At 38.1% G+C, this 24587-nt stretch overlaps 1 protein-coding gene across 1 annotated transcript in view; it reads left to right on the forward strand.

The window, feature by feature from the left end:
- LOC150085555 (sister chromatid cohesion protein DCC1) overlaps positions 1 to 24587 on the forward strand; it is a 300470-nt gene that overhangs the window by 131536 nt on the left and 144347 nt on the right. The window contains exon 5 of the mRNA XM_090373339.1: positions 1383 to 1473. Within this exon, the coding sequence (XP_090229465.1) occupies positions 1383 to 1473 (91 nt within the window). The remainder of the gene's footprint in view (positions 1 to 1382; positions 1474 to 24587) is intronic.

The raw sequence follows: 24587 nt of genomic DNA on the forward strand, positions 1-24587 counted from the left end.
GACAATTCGGAACAGGAGTAAGTTCTGAAGCACAGGTTTTAAGAACAAGTGGAGAAATACCATCAGGATCTGAAGCTTTCTTTGCTTCAAGATTGATCAAAATCCTTCTGACATCCTTTTGACGAAAGACCAAAGGAGGAGGATTGAATGCAGTGTACTGGGAATGGTGGGAGTTGGTTTACCAAGATCATCAGTATACAAATTGTAAGAAAAATAGAATGCTAGCAGGTCAGCTTTATCTTTGGCTGAAGTGGCAACAGAACCATCCAGTTTTGACAGAAGTGGGAACAGGGTTGTTGTTATTTGGTTTTTAGGAGCATTAGCAACTAAGGCCATATTGCTCCAGGGATATGCGGTGGTCATTCCCTGACCTTTCCGCATCCTCCGTATTTGGTGGCTCACGGGGCTCGAACCCCAGTCTAATCAAGAAGCGTGTGCTACGCACTGCTGCTCCTGCCCACCTGGCTACGGAGGCGCCGTGGGAACAGGGATGGGTAAAAGTTGTGGCCAGTAGGTTTGGCAAGATATCAGACTCCTCGACTATAATTTGGATAAGAAGCAAGTTTTCTATCTTAGCCTGTTCGAAATTTAGTTTGAATTGATTAATAACTGCTTTAATTATAAAGCTCGCAACAATTATGTTGCGAGCTTTGCTATAGGGAGAAAATGAATCTAAAGATTTGTATACAAGCTATTTGAGATATGCAACATTCTTATTTTGAACAGCCTTAGCACATTTATTGGAAAACATGGTTTAGATAACGGACAAGATTTTAAGGTGTAGTGTGTTTAAAGGATTTCATCCCTAAATGAATAATTTCACTGACACAGTCTGAGAAAACTTTGACATCAGAAGATTGGAAACAGTAACCCAACCAAGGAAAAGAAGAAAATAAATCTTACAGGTCATCCTTTGTGACCATCTTAAGAGTACATTTTGCATTCTTGTAATGCCAAACAACACGAGGTTGAGAATGACCATGAGAAAGGCCCCATTGGAGAAGAGACCATCAATCAACAAGTTGTGATTTGAGGTGCCTAGTGGACCACTCACCTCAACATGTACGTGGAAGGGTTGTTTGTGAGCAGCCTAATTTTCCTTTTGAAATGATTTTATATTTTCACCAAGTGATTCTGAAAAAAGTTAAGAATTGTAGAAAAATCTTCATTTTGTATAAATAAAAAAAAAAAAAAATATTAATCCAAATTATAGAGTTAAAATTAGTGAAATTTTAATGTAATATGCTTTATTTAGCACAGCCAGCCCTGCAACCACTTTGTGGTCTCTGGGCTGGGTATGCTGAATAAGTTAAGTTTAGAAAAAAAAAATTTTTTTTTGTTTTGGTTTGGATAACTAAAATATTTTCCTGAATATTTTGCAGTATTCTTTTGATGACTTACTTGATTTAATACAAGCTAGTGAGATGGAGTTAAAGGATGCACTTGTAGAAATCCCAGCCTGTTACATTAATGGTATGTTGTATAGTGGTATAGTTCTTTTTGTGGTGTTCATAATGTTGTCAGGTTTAATCATATCTGTTTCTCTATATAAATGGAGGAATCCTTAAAGGCATATTGAGTTAGATGTGTATAGTCAATCTCAGGTGGAGAGAGTTTTTCTCCTAGAGTTATCCTGGGTTTTTCAGTCCACATGACATACACCTCAGTCACTGAATGCATAGTGCAGTACAGCCTTAGCTGCTAATGCATTGTATAAATATAGTCTGTTTACAACTGGAAGATACTTTGGTGTGCAACCAGACCAGTCCATTTTGCAAAAGGGTAAGGTAAAGAAGCAATAGATGGAGTGGTCAATCTTCCTCACACCTGATTAAGCAGTATGCATGATGTGTACTAGTATGTACCACTGGACACCTAACAAAAATATCCATACAGCAAGAGTAGAAAAATTCTTCACAGAATTATTCTTAATTTTTTGAAAATGAAGATGTTTGATTTTAATTGTACCTAAAATTCAGCGTACAAGGAGGGCTGCTCTAGCTAAAGGTTTATCAGAAATAGCAGTTAAACAGATTAGAAAAGCATATTCATTGTTGTTGTACCCAGATGATAAATCAAATTCTCCATGTAAGAAGAAAAAATCAGTTTATCAGATAGGTGATTTTGATAAATGTATTATTTGTCCCACTATTCAAGAATTTTATGGTGTTGATAGGAAGGTACTCACTTTAAATAAATTGTTGCCAGTTATAAGACAGTTATAACCGGAGAGACTGCTTCTACAGGACTGGGATACACTAAAATAGAAAGGGTGCTAGAATATTTGCTGATGCTATTGAGGCAGTGTTAGGTGGGTCGGAGAACTGCTAGCTTGGTGGGATTCACAGACTAAAAGATGAACAGTAGCCATAGGTAGAGGGGAAAGTGATTCTTGCACTGCTTCTATTAGAATGAGCAGCAGCTTCAAAAGCAAGGTGCTGGGGATTTCAAGGACTGGTGGGAGTCATCACGGAACAAGTGAATACATGGACTGCGTAAGGGTAACTAAGAGTATGAACAGGTGCATGTATACTTGCATGTACATCAATGCTGGGGATATAGTAAATGAATTTGAAGTGCTGGTCAAGACATCAAAGGCAGATATTGTTGGAATATCAGAGACTTGGTGTCACATAGATATAAACAGTGCACAATTGGAATTTGGGGACTACAATGCATACAGGATGGGAAGGGAGGAGGAGGGGTTTATGCTGTTATTTAAGATACACATAAAATCTAAATAAGTGCATTCAGTTGATATTGCAATGTTGAGTCAGTTTGGTGTGATATAAGAACTGAGAAAGCAAAAATGAAAGTAGGAGTATGTATAGGCCCAGGGGTGGACCGTTAACTTTGGGGGCCCTGGACTAACACTGTTTGGGGACCTACCCAATTAACCCAAGTTTGGGTTAGTTGTGGCGACTCATTCGCCATTTTGTTGAAAAACTGTTATTTTACCCTTTTTTTAAATAGGAAAAATTTTTCCAATAGGAAAAATTATAGGCAACAGACATTGAAGAACTTTTTTATTTTATTTGATGCACTTGGATATACAAACTTTTATATACAGTTATAACGAAAAAAAGGTTTTGTATACATAACAAACATCAAACATAAATAAAAAATAAAATGTATTAGATATTACTTTTAGTAACAAACAAAAAACGAAACAACAAATTCTCAGGTCAAGAATTAAGATTAAGAAAAAATAAATAAATAAAACAAAATAATACTTATTCTTAAAAATAAAATAAATAAAACATTCTAGGAGTTATATAATGTAAGTATTTTTAATACATTAAAGATATTTAAAGAGTAACTCTTCTGCATTTTTGTGCTGAAAATTCTTTTATTTGATCATCACACTGTAATTCTTTGGTTAAAAATCACAGTTTATGGAAAGAATTGATAAATAATTTAATCTTTCATTCGTCATTGTTGTCCTTTTTTGTTTTCTATATAGGACATCCTGGAGAAGGATCGCTCCCCTTACAGCTGGTGATTGGCAATGCCAAAAAAATTTTTAAGATTGTATAGCAATTCGGAAAAAACATCGACAAGTTTCTTTTCATAAATTAGCTTGAATATATCACCGCATGAGTCATATGAGTCTGGCTTAGTCTGTAAGTAGGATTTTAACTGAATGCATCCATTGACTAAATGTTTGTCTATGTCATCCGAATAATAATCAACAACATTACTTGCACTTTCCAAGTCAATATTTTCGATATTAATGTCTTGCAAATCCATTAAAAATTTGAATCTTTTGCTAAATTCCCCATAGACATGGCCTCTTCTGTATAAATCCGTAATCAACTTATCTAATGCACCGTTTAGCGCATCCCGTTAAAATTTTTCTGCTCCATTTAGTGAAACTTTCTCTGTAGATTTATCTGAAAATTTTGAAGTAATACGTCTCTTTTTTTAAATTGCTGTATTCTTTTTCCACACTAGTACTTAATTTTTTGGCTGTCTCCTCGTATTCATTTAGTTTTTGATCTGATTGTTCTCGTATGTTGCTCACGAACGCTTCTAATGACGTAATTAACTTCTCACCTTCACATATATCTAAGCCTGGGGTCTGCACTTTTTCGTTAACTAAATTGAATGTTTCTAAAATTTCTTCCCAAAAAACAATTAAAATCACAGTTTCAAGTTTCACCAAATTATTATATAAATTCTGTGCCTCTCTTTGAAAATCAAGTTTCTCATCCATATTGTCACTAAATGTTTTTAATATGTTCATGATATCACTGTAACTATTTTTTAAAGCTCTAACAGCATCATAGTGACAAGACCATCTAGTCTGGTTTAAACTTTTTATCGAAAATTTTAATTTTGTTTCACGATTTAGAAACTATGGGTAGTTGCAGAAAAGAAAACATATATTTGTTGCACTACTCCAAAAAAGTTCACAATTTGAGTTGCAACTTTAACCGCTTCCCCACCAACTAGATTTAGGGAATGCGCAGCACACGGCACATAATCAGCACATTTATTTTTTTGTTTGAGATGTGCTTGCAAGCCATTGTATCAGCTGAACATATTTGCAGCGTTGTCAAAAGACTGTCCTCTGCAATTATCCAGTGGCAGTCCACTTTTTTCTAGAAATTCTTGTAAGGCATTGAATAAAGATAAGCTACTGTGACTACTAACTTTGATGAAAGATACACATCTTTCATACACTTTTCCCTCAAAACAATATCGTACTATAATAGGTCATTGAGGGACAAATCTGGTGTCGAGTCCATCACAATTTAGTAGTACTTTGCATTGTCACTATTTATTTCAGCTATAATTCTTTTTATTACTTGTTTCCCATAATCTATATTATTTGTTCATAAACTGTTTTTGATAAGTACAGAGTGAAAGGCTTTGGTCACAGTTCTCGTTGTTGGATATGTTCATGCACGAATGGATCGAACTCTGCTAGTAATTCCAGAGCCCCCATAAAATTACCATTGTGCGGAGAACCAAATATTTCCTCGTGACCTCTGAATGCTAAGCCCCTTATACTTAAATATTTCACCACTGCAATAACACGTTAGCATTAGCATTAGTAGAGGCATATGATGCAAGAAAGCAAGCTTATTCAGCATCAGCCAAAAAAAAAAAACACACACAACCACTACTCCCATTTCAATCCTCCATTCGTTCGAAATACCTGTCCAGCTGAGCCTTAAATTTGTTTAGGCTATCAACTTCAACAACAAGTGATGGAAGTCTATTCCACAAACCGACTGCCCGCTGGCTAAAGGCAAATTTCCGCACATCTATCCGACATCTGTCCTTCCTCAATTTGAATTTATGCACTCTCAGGCGATTTTTCTGAGCAAGAGGAAGAATCCCATCGGCATTGAGCATGCTCAAGCCATTCAAAGCCTTATACACCTCTATCAGATCACCTCGCCGATGCCTAGTCTCCAGACCCTGTAATTTGCAAAACTTAAGCCTTTCTTCATAAGAGCAACCCTTTGTTCCATTCACTAATCATGTTGCCCTTCTCAATCATGTTGCCCTACTCGTTCCAGCAGCTCTACATCCTTCTTGAAATGAGGCCTCCAGACCTGTATACATTGTATAAGGCATTGGTCAAGGTGTGGCCTGACCAATGCCTTATACAATGGAATAATCACATCCCTATCCCTGCTAGAAAAATTCCTGTATATCATTGACAAGACACCATGAGCTACTCTTGCAGCTTATCTGCACTGCTCAGAGAACTTCATATCTGCCTGCACAATTACCCCCAGGTCCTTTTCATTCTCTACCACTGTCAGCGTAGTACCACAGAGTTGATACGTTGATCTGGGGTTACTGTTCCCTATATGTAGTACTTTACATTTGTCAATGTTAAATTTCATTTGCCACCTCTCAGCCCATCTGCTCAACCTTTCCAGATCCTGTTGCAGCAGCATAGTATCAGTAGTGTCCTTAACAACCCTGCCAACCTTTGTATCGTCTGCAAACTTGGACATTAAGCTTGATATACCATCATCAATATCATTTATAAATACAGAAAACAACAATGGACCCAACACTGAATCCCGAGGAACTCCACTAATAACATTAGTCCATGTTGAGCAGTGTCCATTGATTACCACTCTCTGTCTTCTGCCACTCAACCATCCCTTTATCCATAGCAGCAATTTGCCTCCAATGCCACACTGCTCCAATTTGTGCAGCAGTCTTCCATGCGCAACAGTATCAAAAGCCTTTCTAAGATCCAAATATATAATATCAAAGTTATTCCCTGCATCCAGTTCTTTTGTGACTACATCATAGTATCCAATCAAATTGGTCAGACAAGACCTGCCCTTAACAAATCCATGCTGTGTCTGAGCTATAACTGAATTCTTGTCTAGATGATCCTGCAGTGCTTCTTTAACCAGTGCCTCCATTAATTTACCTGGAACCGAAGTTAAACTAACAGGTCTATAATTACTTGTGTCAGCGGCGCCTCCGTAGCCAGGTGGGAAGGAGCACACGCTTCTTGATTAGACCGGGGTTCGAACCCGTCACCACCAAATAAGGAGGATGCGGAAAGGTCAAGGGAATGACCACCGCATATTTCCGGAGCAATATGGCCTTAGTTGCTAATGCTCCTAAAAACCAAATAACAAACAAACAAATAAACAAACAAACTTGTGTCAGCCTTTGATCCTCCTTTGTGAATTGGGGTCACATTTGCACATCTCCAGTCTATGGGTACCTCCCCTGAGTCCAAAGAAGTTCTCATAATTATGGCTAGGGGTTTGCTTACTTCCGTTGCTGCCTCCTTTAATATAACTGGATAGATCCCATCCACCCCGGGTGCCTTTTTTATGTTTATCCTCAACAATTTCTCCTCCACTTTCCTCTCAGTTATTAGAAAATCATCTAGCTCACTGCTAATGTTTACTTCACCTACGACATTCCCCTTCCTGAATAACTCCTCATGTGTGAATGTAGATGCAAAATACTTGTTTAGATTGTTAGCCACCTGAGCAGGATCCTCAAATGTTGAACCATCAACATCCAGCGGACCAATCTGATTCATCCCTTTCCTTCTTGAGTTTAAATAGGTAAAGAACTCTTTTCTGTTTTCTTTGCATCCTTTGCCAAGGATTTCTCATAATCTGCCTTTGCCTGCCTAATCTCCTTTGTGACTTGGTTACAGACCAACTTATATCAATCGTAGGCTTCCATGTCACCCATTAATTTGTATGTATCCCATGCATTTTTCTTCTCTGCCATATGTCTCATTAGTTCATCTGAAAACCATTTAGGCCTGAACCATGAAAAATATTTCTTGGTTGGTATGTAAAGCCTGGTAGCTTCGAAGATTAGTTCCTTGAATGCTTCCCATTTTGAATTTGCTGTTGGTAACATCATCAGTTGGTCCCACTGTATAGAATTTAAATACTGTCTCAGACCATCATAGTCGCCTTTACGAAAGCAAAAACCCTTCCCTTTACCTCTGATGGTAGTTACCTCCTTGAGTAAATCCCACTTCAGCACACTGTGATCACTGCCACCTAGTGGTTCCTTTATCTGCAGATTCTTAATGCATGAAGAATCACTACTGATAATCAGATCAAGAGTATTACTCCCTCTAGTTGCCTCCCGAACATGCTGGTGTAGAAAACAATCATCCAATAAATCCACAAAAGCCTTGCTAGTGTGGGAGTGACCAACCCAAAAATTCCAGTCAATATCTGGGAAACTAAAATCCCCCATTATAAGACTTTCTGATTTACTGGCCCATTCTATTTCCCTGTACAGTATCTTATTATACTCATCAGAGTCATTAGGCCTATAGCACCCTCCTACTCTCAATTTTGATTTACCTATGTTTATGTCACACCAAACTGACTTGACACTGCCCTGTCCATCGATGTCGACTGGCTTCACTTCCTTGGATTTTATGTGTTTCTTAACTAACAGCATAACCCCTCCTCCCTTCCTGTCCTGTCTATCCATTCTGTAGACGTTGTACTCCCCAAATTCCAGTTATGCATTCCTTATATCTGTGTGACGCCACGTCTCTGATATCCCAACAATATCTGCCTTTGATGTTTTGAGTAATACCTCAAATTCATCAAATTTATTTACTAAACTCCTAGCATTGGTGTACACGCAAGTATACATGCACCTGTTTCTATTCTTAGCTACCCTAACACAACCCATGTGTTTACTTGTACCGCAATGACTTCCAGCAGTCTCTGAAATATCCTGCATCTTGTTTTTCAGGCTTCTGTTCATTCCAATAGAAGCAGTGCAAGAATCACTTTCACCTCTGCCAGTGGCTACTGTTAATCTATTAGTCTTTGTCTCCCCCCAAGCTAGCAGTTTTCCGACCCACCTAACACTGCCTCGATAGCATCAGCAAATATTCTTGCACCCTTTCTATTTAAGTGTATCCCATCCCTGTAGAAGCAATCTCTCCTGAAATTCTACCCCTTGAGCCTTGCACAATCTTTCCAGGGCCGAATTGATCGACAAGGCTCTCATCATGTTTGTTTGTTGTTTGGTTTTTAGGAGCATTAGCAACTAAGGCCATATTGCTCCAGGATATGCGGTGGTCATTCCTTAACCTTTCCGCATCCTCCGTATTTGGTGGTGACGGGCTCGAACCCCGGTCTAATCAAGAAGCGTGTGCTACGCACTGCTGCTCCTTCCCACCTGGCTACGGAGGCGCCCAGCTCTCATCATATACTCCCTCCTATCGTGTCTGGGTAGAATTGCAGACACTTTCAAATTCAACCCTACTTCACGGCTTTTTTTCAACAGTGATCTGTACTTGTTAAGTAATTCCGCTGGTCTCCTACTCTTAATATCATTAGTGCCGACGTGTACAACTATATCACCTTTTGTGCCCTTAAAAGGTGATATCCGCTCTGCAACGTCATCAACCTTTGCCCCTGGCAGACATACCCTGGTCCTGTTTCACCTATCCTTTTTACAAAGCATGTTCCCCGTTTCCCTGACAATAGAGTCACCAACAACTACTAGTTCCTGTGGGACCAGCGCATTCTGCCTTGGGGGTTGCCTCTGTGTTGCAAGATGACCAAGTGCAAGTTCTGGCGTTGACGTGGGCAGCTGAGAGCTTGATGGGCCCCTCAATTTATTTCCTTCGAGGGCATCCACCCTGTCCTTCAAGGTCTCATATAGGCCTATAACAACGCTGAGTTGTCGCCTAATTTCCTTGCTCTCCTTGCATCGTGCACACACAAAGACATCCCCCATGGCAGTATCATGTCCCGTACCCGATTGCTCCGCAAACATCAAGCAAACAGTGCATCTTAAAAGGCTGTGATTCAGAGGGCAACTGCCCCCCTCAGTTCTCCCCTGAGCCATAGCACTCCCATTAGCTTGAGCCTTTTGCTTTGCTGCTCTGGTCTGAGTCATGATTTCGATTTACTGTCAATAAAATTACAATTTCAGAACAAATTAAAACCTTAAACTTGTATCCTAACACAGTTATAACGCTATATTTATTTTTCAGTATCGAGTGTTATCTATGAGTTCCCTTTATATAACTTCCGTATTAATTATTTGTTACGTTTGTACTCTAAGTCGTTATATATATATATATATATATATAGTTAAAAGTACAATTTAATTGACAATGAAGTTTAACAAGATTAATAAATTTACTGATTAATTGACAATATTATATTATGCACTATACTATACAAGCTAATGCTATCGAATTCAGGATATGCTGTATCGTGTTACAATGGCGGTAATTACGAACGGTAGTTCTACGGACTCTTAAGTATTGATTAACTTCCAAATCTCGCTGTCTCAATTTAGAATAAACTAAGGATCCTGACTAGATTTTTAGCTACTTACAGATAATAATTTGATATAACAATTGGTTAATAAATCAGCTAAATACGGTTAAAAACCTCTCGTTCAACGGAGCTGCAATTTGTAACACGTGGATTTGATACCGTTACCAATACTAAGTAATACCCACAAAATCTCTTTCAAGTTAAACTTTAAACTAAGCATCGTAACTAGGAATATAAAACTACTCTAGAAAATAAGTAAATATGCCAGTTTAAGCTAATAAAACAAAAAATAAATCAGATAAAACTTCTCTTCTCCAGGAGCTGCAAAATAGCTGCGGCCGCACAGGTTACTCTCGAACCCAAACGTTTTAGGACATTGTGGTAATATTTTGTATCTTTTCTTAGTTTCTCCTGCAACTGCTTGTCAATAACAGACTTATTTTCTTTACGTGTTAACCACACTAACAATGATTTCTTATGTTCATTAGAATTTTAGTGACTTTCTAAACAAGGTCCTATATGTTTCCAGTCAGAGAATCTAGTTGTGTATTGAGAAGGGATTTTAGAGAAAAGTTTGCAGACTAGACAAAAAACACTTCCCATACTGGTAGAACAGCACAACCAAGATCTTTCCTGTAATTGACCATTTTTAATGTTTTTCGTAAAGTACTTATTTGAAAATGATCTGTTTTGTTCTTTGTAATTCCTTGTTGAAACTGGATATATATTTTTTGGATCTTTATTTTGGAAATAAGTCATTTCATGTGATGAGAGACAGTGATTAATAAAATTATCATTTAACTGTGTAGGCCACAAACCTACATCAACATATTTAGCAAGCAACTCTGCATTTTCTAAAGCCTCTTCTGTCTCTTTATCACTATCTTCTTGCAAAACAGCAACAGAGACTTCAGAGAACTGGTTGTCGTCTAGATCTTGTATATTTTTGTCTGGTACTGAATGTCCGTCAACGTCAACATTGTTTTTAGAGGTTCTCGGTTGTGATTCTAGTTCTAGTAATTCTTCGTTATTGTTATATACATTTTGTTGTTTTTTCTGTTTCTCTTCAGTTAAGTTATTCTCTCTTTCGCTTATTACTGCACCTATATCGTTTAGATTCTCATTTTTATTTTCCAATACAAAAAAATTTGAAATTTTGGCACATTTACTTTTTTCTTTTTCTCTATTTAATTGTATTTTTCATTTTTCAGCTCCGCTTTTATATTTTCTACCAGACCTTTTTTTAGGTATTTATTTAATCTGAAAAGAAATAAAAAAAACCTAAAAAAACAATCCACCACCATATTAGGTTAGTTGTCATTGTCAAGTAGGCAAGCTTATAGCTTACGCTGCTTACTAGTGCCTACCACTTACTTCAAATAAACAGTGTCCAGTTATTTTTATTATAGCTCATTTCAAGGAAATGCAAAAAACGATTGAATTTACGTGCTGACAAAAGATTTCCGGAGAGTGATTTAACTTATATTTATTTAGTATTTAGTTAACTTTGCCAATACTTACCAGTGAAGAAACGAAGCACCTGAATAGTACACTTCACCGAACGAATGACTATTTAATATTCAACTATACTGTACTATAAAAAAAAGGTAAACTGCAGCCATTATCAACCCACTGCAGGATGGAAGCCTCCTCAACAATTCACGTTGAGGGAAATGAACCATAATCTGCCATGCTGGTCCAGTGCAGGTTCGCAGATCGACCGTATTTAGCAGTCAGGGGCTTGAACCCTGGTCTACTCAAGGAGTGTGTGCTACTGCACTCCCGCTCCTGACCACTGGGCTATGGAAACCTATACTGTACTATACATAACCTTAAATGTCAAACGGTGAGAGCTACGCTAAGCTAACGTTTCAGAGGATCTAGACTTGCACTCCCATTCCAACGTTGCCACATTATTTGCATAATTGACAAATGACAAAGTATATTTTGATTTTACTGACTACCGACAGAGGCGATAAAGACAGAGCTGTATTTACTATTTCCTGTCATTTAAAACATTGATATTTGATATTTTATTCAAATCCAATAGTGTTGCAAACCAATGATTTAAACTTTATCTAGGTACGAAAAAATTTTGTATAATTTATTTTTTCTTAAATTTTTAATTTAAATTGTTTTTTTTTGATCGCGAAGGGGGCCTTTCGATTGAATGGGGCCCTGGGCTGCAGCCCATAAAGACCATGCCTAAATCCGCCCTGTATAGGCCTAATGACTCTGATGAGTACAACAAACAATTATACAATTGTGAAGAGTACAGACTGGGCCAGTAAATCAGATTGTCTTATAATGTGGGGATTTTAACTTCCCAGATATAGACTGGAACTTGGGGCTTGGTCACTCACATACTAGCAAAACCTTTGTGGATTTATTGGATGATTGTTTTTTACAGCAACATGTTCGAGAGGCAACCAGTGGTAATAATACTCTTGATCTGATTGTCAGTAGTGATTATTCGTGCATTAAAATTTGCCAATAAAGGAACCACTAGGTGGCAGTGATCACAGTTTACTGATGTGGGATTTACTTAAAGATGTCACTACCATCGGGGGTAAAGGGAAGGGTTTTTTCTTTCGTAAAGGTGACTAAAGTGGCCTGAGACAGTTTCTAAATTCTAAACAGTGGGATCAACTGATGATGTTACCAGCAGCAAATTCTAAACGGGAAGGATTCAAGGAATTAATCTTGGAAACTGCTAGGCTCAACTAAGAAATACAGTGGACCCCCGCTTTAAAATTCTTTTACTTTATGATCAAATCCCTTTACGATGGACTCTCCGATCACTGTACGATATGTGGTAAGTGCTGGTCATTGCGATCCCGTTTGCAAATTGAATTTTAATTCTGTTATGTGGCGATTCTGATAAGCAAAAATAGGAGGAATATTATCATAAAAAAAAAGTAACATATATTATTCATATAATAAAGATATGAAGCACAAATTTATGCTTTATTACCTTGCCAATTAATAAAATTAAATATGTGAAAATCAGAAGAATATTTAATATGATATTATGCTTTTTATATGATTGAGGATTCCATAGAAAGGGAAACACATTTCACCGTAATAACATAAAAACCCACAGAATTTCAGATATTAGTACTATTGCAAATGCAATAATATCAAGTTTACTACCTGTTTATAATAGATTGCACTAACAGAAAAGCCCAATAAACTGGAAACTACAAATTGTTTTATAGTCATGATCTCCGGAAATATCACAAAGGCTTTCAAAACTTAGTCTTATAACTGAACATATGATAACGATGAAAGTGTAGTGCATTTAATGATTTGAATTGGTTTTCTGAAATTTGATTCTATAGCATGACTAATATAGCAAAAATTTAAACTTCTGAGGTTTTGGAACGAATTACCAAAAAACAATGTGTTATTGGGTTCACCTTACAATATATTCATGATACTATAGTGTCTTTGGAATGGATTAATATCATAAAGTGGTGGTCTATTGCTGTTCAACGTTTAGGCCTAAATGCATGTCAGATACACTAATGAGATTAGCAGAAAAGATAAATGCATCAGATGCTTATAAATTATCAAGCGGCACAGAAGCCTATGGTAGATATAAGCTAGTCTGTAATTAAGTCACAAAGTAGGTTAGGGAAGCAAAGGCATATTATGAGACATCTTTGGCAAAGACTTCTTTACTTGTATAAACTCTAGAAGGAAGGGGATGAATCAGATCGGTCCACTTGATATCGCTGGATTCGACTGTTGATGATCCTGCTGATTATAGCTGAGAAACTGAAGGAGTATTTTGTGGAGGACAGAAGTTTATTAAACTCTAACAGGGAGCTAAATGATATTGTAATAACTGAGTGTGAATTGTAGGAGAAATTGTTGAAGTAAGAAATGCAACAGGAGTGGATGGAAACTATCCAGTTATATTAAAGGAGGCATTCAGGGAAGTAAGAGCAAATCCTTAGCCATAATTATGAGAGTATCCTTTGACTCAGGGGAGGTCCCCACAGACTGGAGGTGTGCAAATGTATTCCCAATTCACAAATGGGGTTCGAAAGGTGACATGAGTAATTACAAGTCTGTTAAGTTAATTGATAACTTCTGTTCTGGGGAAAATAATGGAGTCACTGGTTAAATAAGCATTGCAGGATCATCTAGACACGGGCGCCTCTGTAGCCAGGTGCAGCAGTGCGTAGCACACGCTTCTTGATTAGACCGGGGTTCGAACCCATGACCACCAAATACAGAGGATGCGCAAAGGTCAGGGAATGACCACTGCATATCCCCGCAGCAATATGGCCTTAGTTGCTAATGCTCCTAAAAACCAAATAACAATCATCTAGACAAGACTGCAGTAATAATTCAAACAGCATGGGTTTGTTAGGGGGAACTCTTGCCTGGCCAATTCGATTAGATACTATTATGTGGTCACAAAGGAACTGGATGCAAAAAGTTATTTTGATATCATATACTTAGATTTCAGGAAAGCTTTTGATACTGTTGCACATGGGAGACTACTTTACAAATTGGAGCAGTATGGCATTAAGAGTAAGTTGCTACAATGGATAAAAGGATGGTTGAGTGGGAGATAACAGTGAGTGGTAATCAATGGACACTGTTCTTCTTGGACCTGTGTTATTAGTGGGGTCCCTCCAGGTTCAGTGCTGGGCCCATTGTTGTTTTGTATATTTATCAGTGATATTGATGAAGGTATATCAGGCTTAATGCCAAAGTTTGTAGGTGATACAAAGATTGGCAGGGTTAAAGACAGTAATGACAGTATGCTAGAAAAGTTGGGCAGATGGACTGAGAAGTGGCTACTGACGTTTAACATTGACAAGTGAAACCTATTGCATATGGGTAGCAGTAACCCCAGAGAAATGTACCAAATGTGTAATACTACACTCAGGGTAGTGGAGAATGAAAAAGACCTGGGGTAATTGTGCTATCAGATATGAAGTTTTCTGAGCAGTGCAGACAGGCTGCCAGAGTAGAGCATGGGGTCGTGTCAATGATATACAGGAATTTTACTAGTGGGGAAAAGTAGAATGGCAATTAGATTGGTGAGGGGAACAAAGGGGTTTTCTTAACAAGAAAGGCTTAAGTTCTGCAAAATGCATCGTTTGGAGACTAGGCACCTGTGAGGTGATCTGATCGAGGTCTATAAGGCCGCGAATGTTTTGAGCAGGCTCAATGCTGACGAGATTCTTCCTCTTGCTCAGATTATGAACCTGAGGTGCATAAATTCAAATTGAGGAAAGACAGTTGTAGAATAGATGTGCTGAATTGTACCTTTCCAGCGTATAGTTGATTGCTGGAACAAACTTCTATCTGTTGTTGTGGAAGTTGATAGCTTAAATTCAAGGAAGAACTGGGAAAACGTTTAGAGGGAATCAGTGGGTGAAGTGGGAAGTGTTTTTTTTTTTTGGCTGATGCTGTATAAGCTTGCTTTCTTGCATCATATGCTTATGCTAATGCTAATTGATTTTCCATTTGGGTAAACAGCTCTACATGCAATTTTGAAACAAATGAAATTTAAATGGAAGAAAGCAGAAACAAAAAAGAGATGAAATTGTTTCATGTGGAGAACAGAATGTTTATGAGCAATTACATTACTGCAATTCTAGGTGGTTGTTGTTATGACCATATCCTTATAGTTGTTAAATTATATATTCTTGTATAGGTTCAATTCTGGGAAGAACAGTTTTTTTTTTAGTGAAACCTGAGTGGTTGTTGTTTTGGTGTTTAGGAGCATTAGCAACTAAGGCCATATTGCTCCGGGATATGCAGTGGTCATTCCCAGACTTTTCTGCATCCTCCGTATTTGGTGGTGTCGGGCTTGAACCCCCGGTCTAATCAAGAAGCGTGTGCTATGCACTGCTGCTCCTTCCCACCTGGCTATGGAGGCGCCAACCTGAGTGGTAATTTAACTTTTTAGAAGTTTTTGAGAATCGATGGATTATCTGGAGTCATGCACTGTGGCGATGCTGGAAAAAGACTTATTATAATAAGTGTGGGAAATATAAATGGCCTTTATTCCAAACTTTGTACTTATATATAAAGCTGAAAACACAACTGGTGACTACAATGGCCAAATAAATCAACATAATTTTAAAACTTGGCTAAAGCAATAACTACTGCCAAATATTTGGGAAGATTCTGTTATAGTTTTTGATAATGCATGGTATCATAGCTTTCAACAAGACAAGCCTCCACATGCTTTATCACAGAAGCGAGTGTGCATGTGTTATGGAGGTTTAATGGCGCATAAGCTTCTGAGGCTATAGTGTGCCTGTATCGCAGAAGCAAACTGTTTTAAAGTGATTGGTGAAACACAATGTATCATTTCAACCTAGGCGCCTCCGTAGCCAGGTGGGAAGGAGCAGCAGTGCGTAGCACACGCTTCTTGATTAGACCGGGGTTCGAGCCCGTCACCACCAAATACGGAGGATGCGGAAAGGTCATTCAGGGAATGACCACCGCATATCCCGGAGCAATATGGCCTTAGTTGCTAATGCTCCTAAAAACCAAATAACAACATTTCAACCTAGTATGCATAAATGTGAATTATTAGCCATTTAAACTTTCCAAAAACATACGCAGTGGATAGAATCCTCCACAAGCACGAATACTCCATTTAAATTTCCAAAAAACATACACAGTGGATAGAATACTCCATGAGAACGGACGTATTTCCTTACAATTTCCGCCACACAATTGCGATTTAAAACTATTGAATTAATATGGGCTCATCTGAAAAATTTTATTCAAAATAAAATATTCAAGATCTGAATATGACACATCTAATGGACTACACTAAACAAGGAATATCTAGCATAATTCAAGAAAAATGGAAAAGTTGCTGTAACTATGTTTTCAAGACAGAGCAGAAGCATTGGGCAGCTGATTGTATTATTGAAGTATATACCAAGTCTTTAGTATTTACTACAAATGAAAGTGATAGCAAAACTGAAATAGCAATGGAAACAGATCAAGAGGATGATTAGTGTAAAGTTTGGATTATGTTATTAATAGTTATTAAATATTAATTATTTCTGAATATTATGATTGTATTCAGTAATCCCTAGTATTACAGTATAGCTATAAAAAATTCCCGTAGTTATTAAAAAAAATAACTACTGAAACATGTTACTCATTTGTTCAGCTTCATTAGCATTAGTAGAGGCATATGATGCAAGAAAGCAAGCTTATGCAGCATCAACCAAAAAAAAAAAAACGCTACCATTTCACCCCTCCATTTGTTCCAAATACCTGTCCAGCTCAGCCTTAAATTTATTTAAGCTTTCAACTTCCACAACAAAGGATGGAAGTCTGTTCCAACTACCCGCTGGCTAAAGGCAAACTTCCGCACATCTATCTTACATCTGTTTTTCCTCAATTTGAATTTATGCCCTCTCAGGTGATTATTCTGAGCAAGAGGAAAAGTCCCATCAACATTGAGCATGCTCAAACCATTCAACGGTTTACACAACTCAGTCAGAACACCACAGGTGCATAGTCTCCAGACACTGTAATCAGCAAAACTTAAGCCTTCCTTCGTAAGAGCAACCCTTCGTTCCATTCACTAATCTTGTTGCCCTTCTCACTCATTCCAACAGGTCTACATCCTACTTAAAATGAGGTCTCCAGACCTGTATACAGTACTCAAGGTGTGGACTGACCATTGCTTTATACAAGGGGATAATTGCCTCCTTATCCCTGCTAGTAAAATTCCTGTATATCATTGACAAGACACCATGCCTGCACAATTACCTCCAGGTCCTTTTCTTTCTCTACCACTGTCAGTGAAGTACCACAGAGTTGATACGTTAAACTTCATTTGCTACCTCTCAGCCCATCTGCTCAACTTTTCTAGATCCTGTTGCAGCAGCGTACTGTCATTAGCGTCCTTAACAACCTTTGCCAACCTTCGTATCATCTGCAGACTTGGACATTAAGCTTGATATGCCATCATCAATATCATTTATAAATGCAGAAAACAACAATGGACCCAACACTGAACCCTGAGGGACTCCACTAATAATATTAGTCCACAATGAGCAGTATCCATTGATTACCCCTCTCTGTCTTCTCCCACTCAACCATCCCTTTATTCATATCAGCAGTTTGCCTCCAGTGCCACACTGCTCCAGTTTGTTTTCCATGTGCAACAGTATCAAAAGTCTTTCTAAGATCAAAATATATGATATCAAAGTTATTCCCTGCATCCAGTTCCTTTGCGACCACATCATAGTATCCAATCAAATTGGTCACGCAAGACTTTCCCTTAATAAAACCATGCTGTATCCGAACTATAACTGAAGTTTTGTCTAGATGATCCTGCAGTGTTTCTTTAACCAGTGCCTCCATTAATTTTCCTGGAACAGAAGTTAAACTAACAGGTCTATAATTATTTGTGCCACCCTTTGATCCTCCTTTGTGAATTGGGGTCTCATTTACACATCTCCAGTCCACGGGTACCTCCCCTGAGTCCAAAGAAGCTCTCATAATTATGGCTAAGTATTTGCTTACTTCCTTTGCTGCCTCCTTTAATATAAATGAATAGATCCCATCCACCCCGGGTGCCTTTTGTTATGTTCATCTTCAACAATTTTTCCTCCACTTTCCTCTCAGTTATTACAAAATTATCGCTCACTGCCAGAGTTTAATTCACCTATGGCGTTCCCCTCTCTGAATAAGGTGGGTCGAAAAACTGCTAGCTTAGGGGGATACAAGGACTAATAGATTAACAGTAGCCACTGGTAGTGATGAAAGTGATTCTTGCACTGCTTCTATTGGAATGAGCAGCAGCCTGGAAAACAAGATGCATGGTATTTCAGAGACTGCTGGGAGTCATTGCGTAACAAGTAAACACATGGGTTATGTTAGGGTAGCTAAGAATAGGAACAGGTGCATGTATACTTGCATGTACACCAATGCTAGGAATTTGGTAAATAAATTTGATGAATTTGAGGTATTGCTGAGAACACCAAAGGTAGATATTGTTGGGATATCAGAGACGTGGTTTCACACAGATATAAGGAATGCAGAACTGGAATTTGGGGAGTACAATGTGTACAGGAAGGATAGACAAGAAAGGAAGGGAGGAGGGGTTATACTATTAGTTAAACACATAAAATCCAAGGAAATGGAGCCAGTCGACATCGTTGGACAGTGCAGTGTCGAGTCAGTTCGGTGTGACATAGTATTGGGAGATCAAAATTGAGAACAGGAGTGTGTTATAGGCCTAATGACTCTGATGAGTATAATAAGGAACTGTACAAGGAAATAGAGTGGGCCAGTAAATCAGAGTGTCTTATAAGGGGGGGGGATTTTAATTTCCCAGATATTGACTGGAATTTGTGGGTTGGTCACTCACACACTAGCAAGGCTTTTGTGGATTTATTGGATGATTGTTTTCTACATCAGCATGTTCAGGAGGCAATTAGAGGGAGTAATACTCTTGATCTGATTATCAGTAGTGATTCTTCATGCATTAAGAATCTGCAGATACAGGAACCACTAGGTGGTAGTGATCACAGTGTGCTGAAGTGGGATTTACTCAAAGAGGTAACTACCATAAGGGGTAAAGGTAAAGGTTTTTGCTTTCGTAAAGGTGACTACGGTGGTCTGAGACAGTATTTAAATTCTGTACGGTGGGACCAACTGATGAAGTTACCAACAGCAAATTCAAAATGGGAAGAATTCAAAGAAATTATCTTGGAAGCTACTAGGCTTTACATACCGACTAAGAAATACGTTCAGGGTTTAGGCCTAAATGGATGTCAGATCAACTAATGAGACATGTCGCAGAGAAGAAAAATGCATGGGATACATATAAATTAATGGGTGACATGGAAGTGTATAATAGATATAAGCTGGTCTGTAACCAAGGCACAAAGGAGATTAGGCAGGCAAAGGTAGATTATGAGAAATCCTTGGCGAAGGATGCAAAGAAAAACAACAAAGAGTTCTTTACCTATGTAAACTCTGGAAGGGAAGGGATGAATCAGATTGGTCCACTGGATATTGATGGTTCAACTGTTGATGATCCTGCTCAGGTGGCTAACAAACTAAATGAGTATTTTGCATCTACATTCAGCCATGTGAGTTATTCAGGGAGGGGAATGCCAGAGGTGAGCTAAACTCTGACAGTGAGCGATGATTTTATAATAACTGAGAGGACAGTGGAGGAGAAATTGTTGAAGATAAACATAAAAAAGGCACCTGGGGTGGACGGAATCTATCCAGTTATATTAAAGGAGGCAGCAAAGGAAGTAAGCAAACCCTTAGCTATAATTATGAGAGCTTCTTTGGACTCAGGGGAGGTACCCATGGACTGGAGATGTGCATATGTGACCCCAATTCACAAAGGAGGATCAAAGGGCAACACAAGTAATTATAGCCCTGTTAGTTTAACTTCTGTTCCAGGAAAATTAATGGAGGCACTGGTTAAAGAAGCACTGCAGGATCATCTAGACAAGACTTCAGTTATAGCTCGGACACAGCATGATTTTGTTAAGGGAAAGTCTTGCCTGACCAATTTGATTGGATACTATGATGTGGTCCCAAAGGAACTGGATGCAGGGAATAACGTTGATATTATATATTTGGATTTTAGAAAGGCTTTTGATACTGTTGCACATGAAAGACTGCTGCACAAATTGGAGCAGTGTGGCATTGGAGGAAAATTGCTGATATGGAGAAAGGGATGGTTGAGGGGGAGAAGACAGAGAGTGGTGATCAATGGACACTGCTCATCGTGGACTAATGTTATTAGTGGAGTCTCTCAGGATTCAGTATTGGGTCCATTGTTGTTTTCTGTATTTATAAATGATATTGATGAAGGTATATCAAGCTTAATGTCCAAGTTTGCAGACCATACAAATGTTGGCAGCGTTGTTAAGGATACTACTGAAGCTATGCTGCTGCAATAGGATCTGGAAAGGTTGAGCAGATGGGCTGAGAGGTGGCAAATGAAGTTTAACATTGACAAATGTAAAGTACTGCATATGGGAAGCAGCAACCCCAGAGTGACGTATCAACTCTGTGGTACTACACTGACAGTGGTAGAGAACGAAAAGGACCTGGGGGTAATTGTGTAGGGAGATATGAAGTTTTCTGAGAGGTGCAGACAGTCTCCAAGAGTAGCTCATAGTGTCTTCCTGTATATCTCAATGATATACAGCAATTTTTCTAGCAGGGATAAGGAGGTGATTATCCCCTTATATAAGGCAGTGGTCAGGCCACACCTTGGGTACTGTATACAGGTCTGGAGACCTCATTTTAAGAAGGATGTAGAGCTGCTGGAACGAGTACAGAGAAGGGCACAAGATTAGTGAATGGAACAAAGGGTTGCTCTTATGAAGAAAGGTTTAAATTTTGCAAATTACAGTGTCTGGAGACTAGGCCCCTGCGAGGTGATCTGATTGAGGTGTATAAAGTTCTGAATGGTTTGGACATGCTCAATGCCTATGGAATCCTTTCTCTTGCTCAGAATAATCATTTGACAGGCATAAATTCAAATTGAGGAAAGACAGATGTAGGATAGATGTGTGGAAGTTTTCCTTTAGCCAGCGGGTGGTTGGTTGGTGGAACAAACTTCCATCCTTGGTTGTGGAAGTGGATAGCCTAAATAAATTTAAGTCTGAGCTGGACAGGTACTTGGAACAAATGGAGGGTGAAGTGGAAGTGGGTTTTTTTTTTTTTTGAATGATTCTGCATAAGCTTGCTTTCTTGCATCATATGCCTCTACTAATGCTAACTCCTAAGTGCAAATGTAGAGGCAGATTACTCATTTAGTTTGTTAGCCATCTGAGCAGGATCCTCAACAGTTGAACCAACGATATCCATTGGACCAATCTAGTTCATCCCATTCCTTTTGGAGTTTACATAGGTAAAGAACTCTGATGTTTTTCTTTGCATTCTTTGCCAAAGATTTCTCATAATCTGCCTTTGCCTGCCTAATCTCCTTTGTGACTTCGTTACAGACCAGCTTATATCTATCGCCTCCATAGGCAGGTGGACAGGAACAGCAGTGTGTAGCACACGCTTCTTGATTAGACCGAGGTCAAGCCCTTGACCACCAAATGCGGAAAGGTCAGGAAATGACCACCGCATATCCCTGGAGCAATATGGCCTTAGTTGCTAATGCTCCTAAAAAACAAATAACAGAAAACAGCTTATATCTATCATAGGCTTCCATGTCACCCATTAATTTATATGTATCCCATACATTTTTCTTCTCTGCCATATGTCTCATTAGTTCATCTGACATCCATTTAGGCCTAAACCTTGAACAATATTTCTTAGTTGGTATGTAAAGCCTAGTAGCTTCCAAGATAAATTCTTTGAATTCTTCCCATTTTGAGTTTGCTGTTGATAACATCATCAGTTGGTCCCATCGTACAGAATTTAAATACTGTCTCAGACCACCGTAGTCTCCTTTACGAAAGCAATAACCCTATCCTTTACCCCTGATGGTAGTTACCTCTTTGAGTAAATCCCACTTCACCACATTGTGATCACTACCACCTAGTGGTTCTTTTATCTGCAGATTCTTAATGCATGAAGAATCACTACTAATAATCAGATCAAGAGTATTAATCCCTCTAGTTGCCTCCCAAACATGCTGGTGTAGAAACAATCATCCAATTAATGTACAAAAGCCTTGCTAGTGTGTGAGGGACCAACCCACAAATTCCAGTCAATATCTGGGAAATTAAAATCCCCCATTATAAGACTCTTTGATTTACTGGCCCACTCTATTTCCCTGTACAGTTTTTTATTATATTCATGAGAGTCATTAGGCCTATAACACACTCCTCTCAATTTTGATCTCCCAATGCTTATGTCACACCAAACTGACTCGACACTGCCCTGTCCATCGATGTCGACTGGCTTCACTTCCTTGGATTTTATGTGTTTCTTAACTAATAGCATAATCCCTCCTCTCCTCCCCTCCCCTCCTGTCCTGTTTGTCCTTTCTATACACATTGTATTCCCCAAATTCCAGTTCCGCATTCCTTATATCTGTGTGACACCACGTCTCTGATATCCCAACAATATCTGCCTTTGATGTTTTGAGCAATACCTCAAATTCATCAAATTTATTTACCAAACTCCTAGCATTGGTGTACACGCAGGTATACATGCACCTGTTTCTATTCTTAGCTACCCTAACACAACCCATGTGTTTACTTGTACCGCAATGACTCCCAGCAGTCTCTGAAATATCCTGCGTCTTGTTTTTCAGGCTTCTGCTTATTTCAATAGAAGCAGTGCAAGAATCACTTCCACCTCTGCCAGTGGCTACTGTTAATCTATTAGTCCTTGTATCCCCCCCAACTAGCAGTTTTCCGACCCACCTAACACTGCCTCGACAGCATCAGCAAAGATATCTGCATGTCACATAATAGTAAATAATAAATACTTTATTATAGTGCACTTAACTCATTTTTGACAAATTAGACTTATCTGCTTGCACAGAGACCACAGATTTAATAGCCTGAATTCAGTAATTTGTGTGATTCATTAATTCAAAAAGCATACTAATAATTAATTTTGACATATTAAAATAAAATTAAATTAACTTTAATGCATAGTTTATTTTTAGTTTTTGATTTATCTTATATTTATTTCTTTCAGTTGCACAGTAAAATGAGTAGTGCAAGTAAAAAAAAAAGTTCGTCAGTATTCAGAGGAATACTTAAAATTTGGTTTCATACCCGCTGTCCATGATCAAAGGTCACCTTTTTGTCTTTTATGCCAACAATGCTTGACCAACGAATCAATGAAACGAGGTCTTGCGGTGCATTTGAAGGCGAAACATAATGCTCATGTAAATTCAGATTTAAATTACTTTCAAACTTTAAAGAAGAATTTAGAAAAAGGAGCAACATTAAAGTCTCTGTTTATTGCTCATACTGCAACTGTCAATCGTACTCTTGAGGCTAGTTATGAAATTTCTTTACTCATTGCTAAATCTGGGAAAAATCATACTATAGGAGAGAATTTAATCAAACCATCAATATCAGCATTTCTTAAAACAGTTCTGGAAAAAGATGACAAAGACGTGAAAGCTATGCCACTCAATAACGATACTGTTAGCAGAAGAATAGATGAAATGAGTGAAGATATTGAAATACAACTTGTTGGAAAGCTGAAACAAGAAAATTCTCAGTGCAAATGGATGAATCAACTTTGAGAGACAGTGAAGCCGTACTGATAACTTAGGTAAGATGTATTGATAAAGGTAGTTTTGCTGAAGAAATATTATTCTGTAAATCATTAGAGAGCACCACTACCTCCAAAGATATATATAATAAGCTAAAAAATTACTTAGATGACAATAATATACCAATGAAAAATATAACATCTTGTGCTGCAGATGGTGCTCCTAATATGATGGGCAAGAAAAATGGCTGCTTAAAATTGATGAAAGATGAGAATCCAGAAATGCTTCATGTGCATTGTGTGTTATTCATAGGGAAAACTTGGTAGCTAAAAATATTTCGCCTGTTCTTAATGAAGTACTAAAATCAGTTATAAAGTGTGTCAATGCTATTAAAGCTAATGCCAAATGTGAGCATCTCTTCAAGCTTTTTTGTGAAGAGCAAAATGCAGACCATGTGAGACTTTTACTTCACACTGAAATAAGGTGGCTCTCAAAAGGGAACTGCTTGAAAAGATTTATGGAACTATTTGATACTATTAGTGACTTTTTAAGTGACAAACCTGAAATGAAGCATCTGTTAAGGGTCGACGGTAAAGCATTTGTGAGTTATTTAGCCGATATCTTTGAAAAACTAA

This window comes from Mastigoproctus giganteus, chromosome 5, assembly GCF_048544385.1.
Source record: "Mastigoproctus giganteus isolate SK-2022 chromosome 5, ASM4854438v1, whole genome shotgun sequence".
NCBI classification, from domain to species: domain Eukaryota; kingdom Metazoa; phylum Arthropoda; class Arachnida; order Uropygi; family Thelyphonidae; genus Mastigoproctus; species Mastigoproctus giganteus.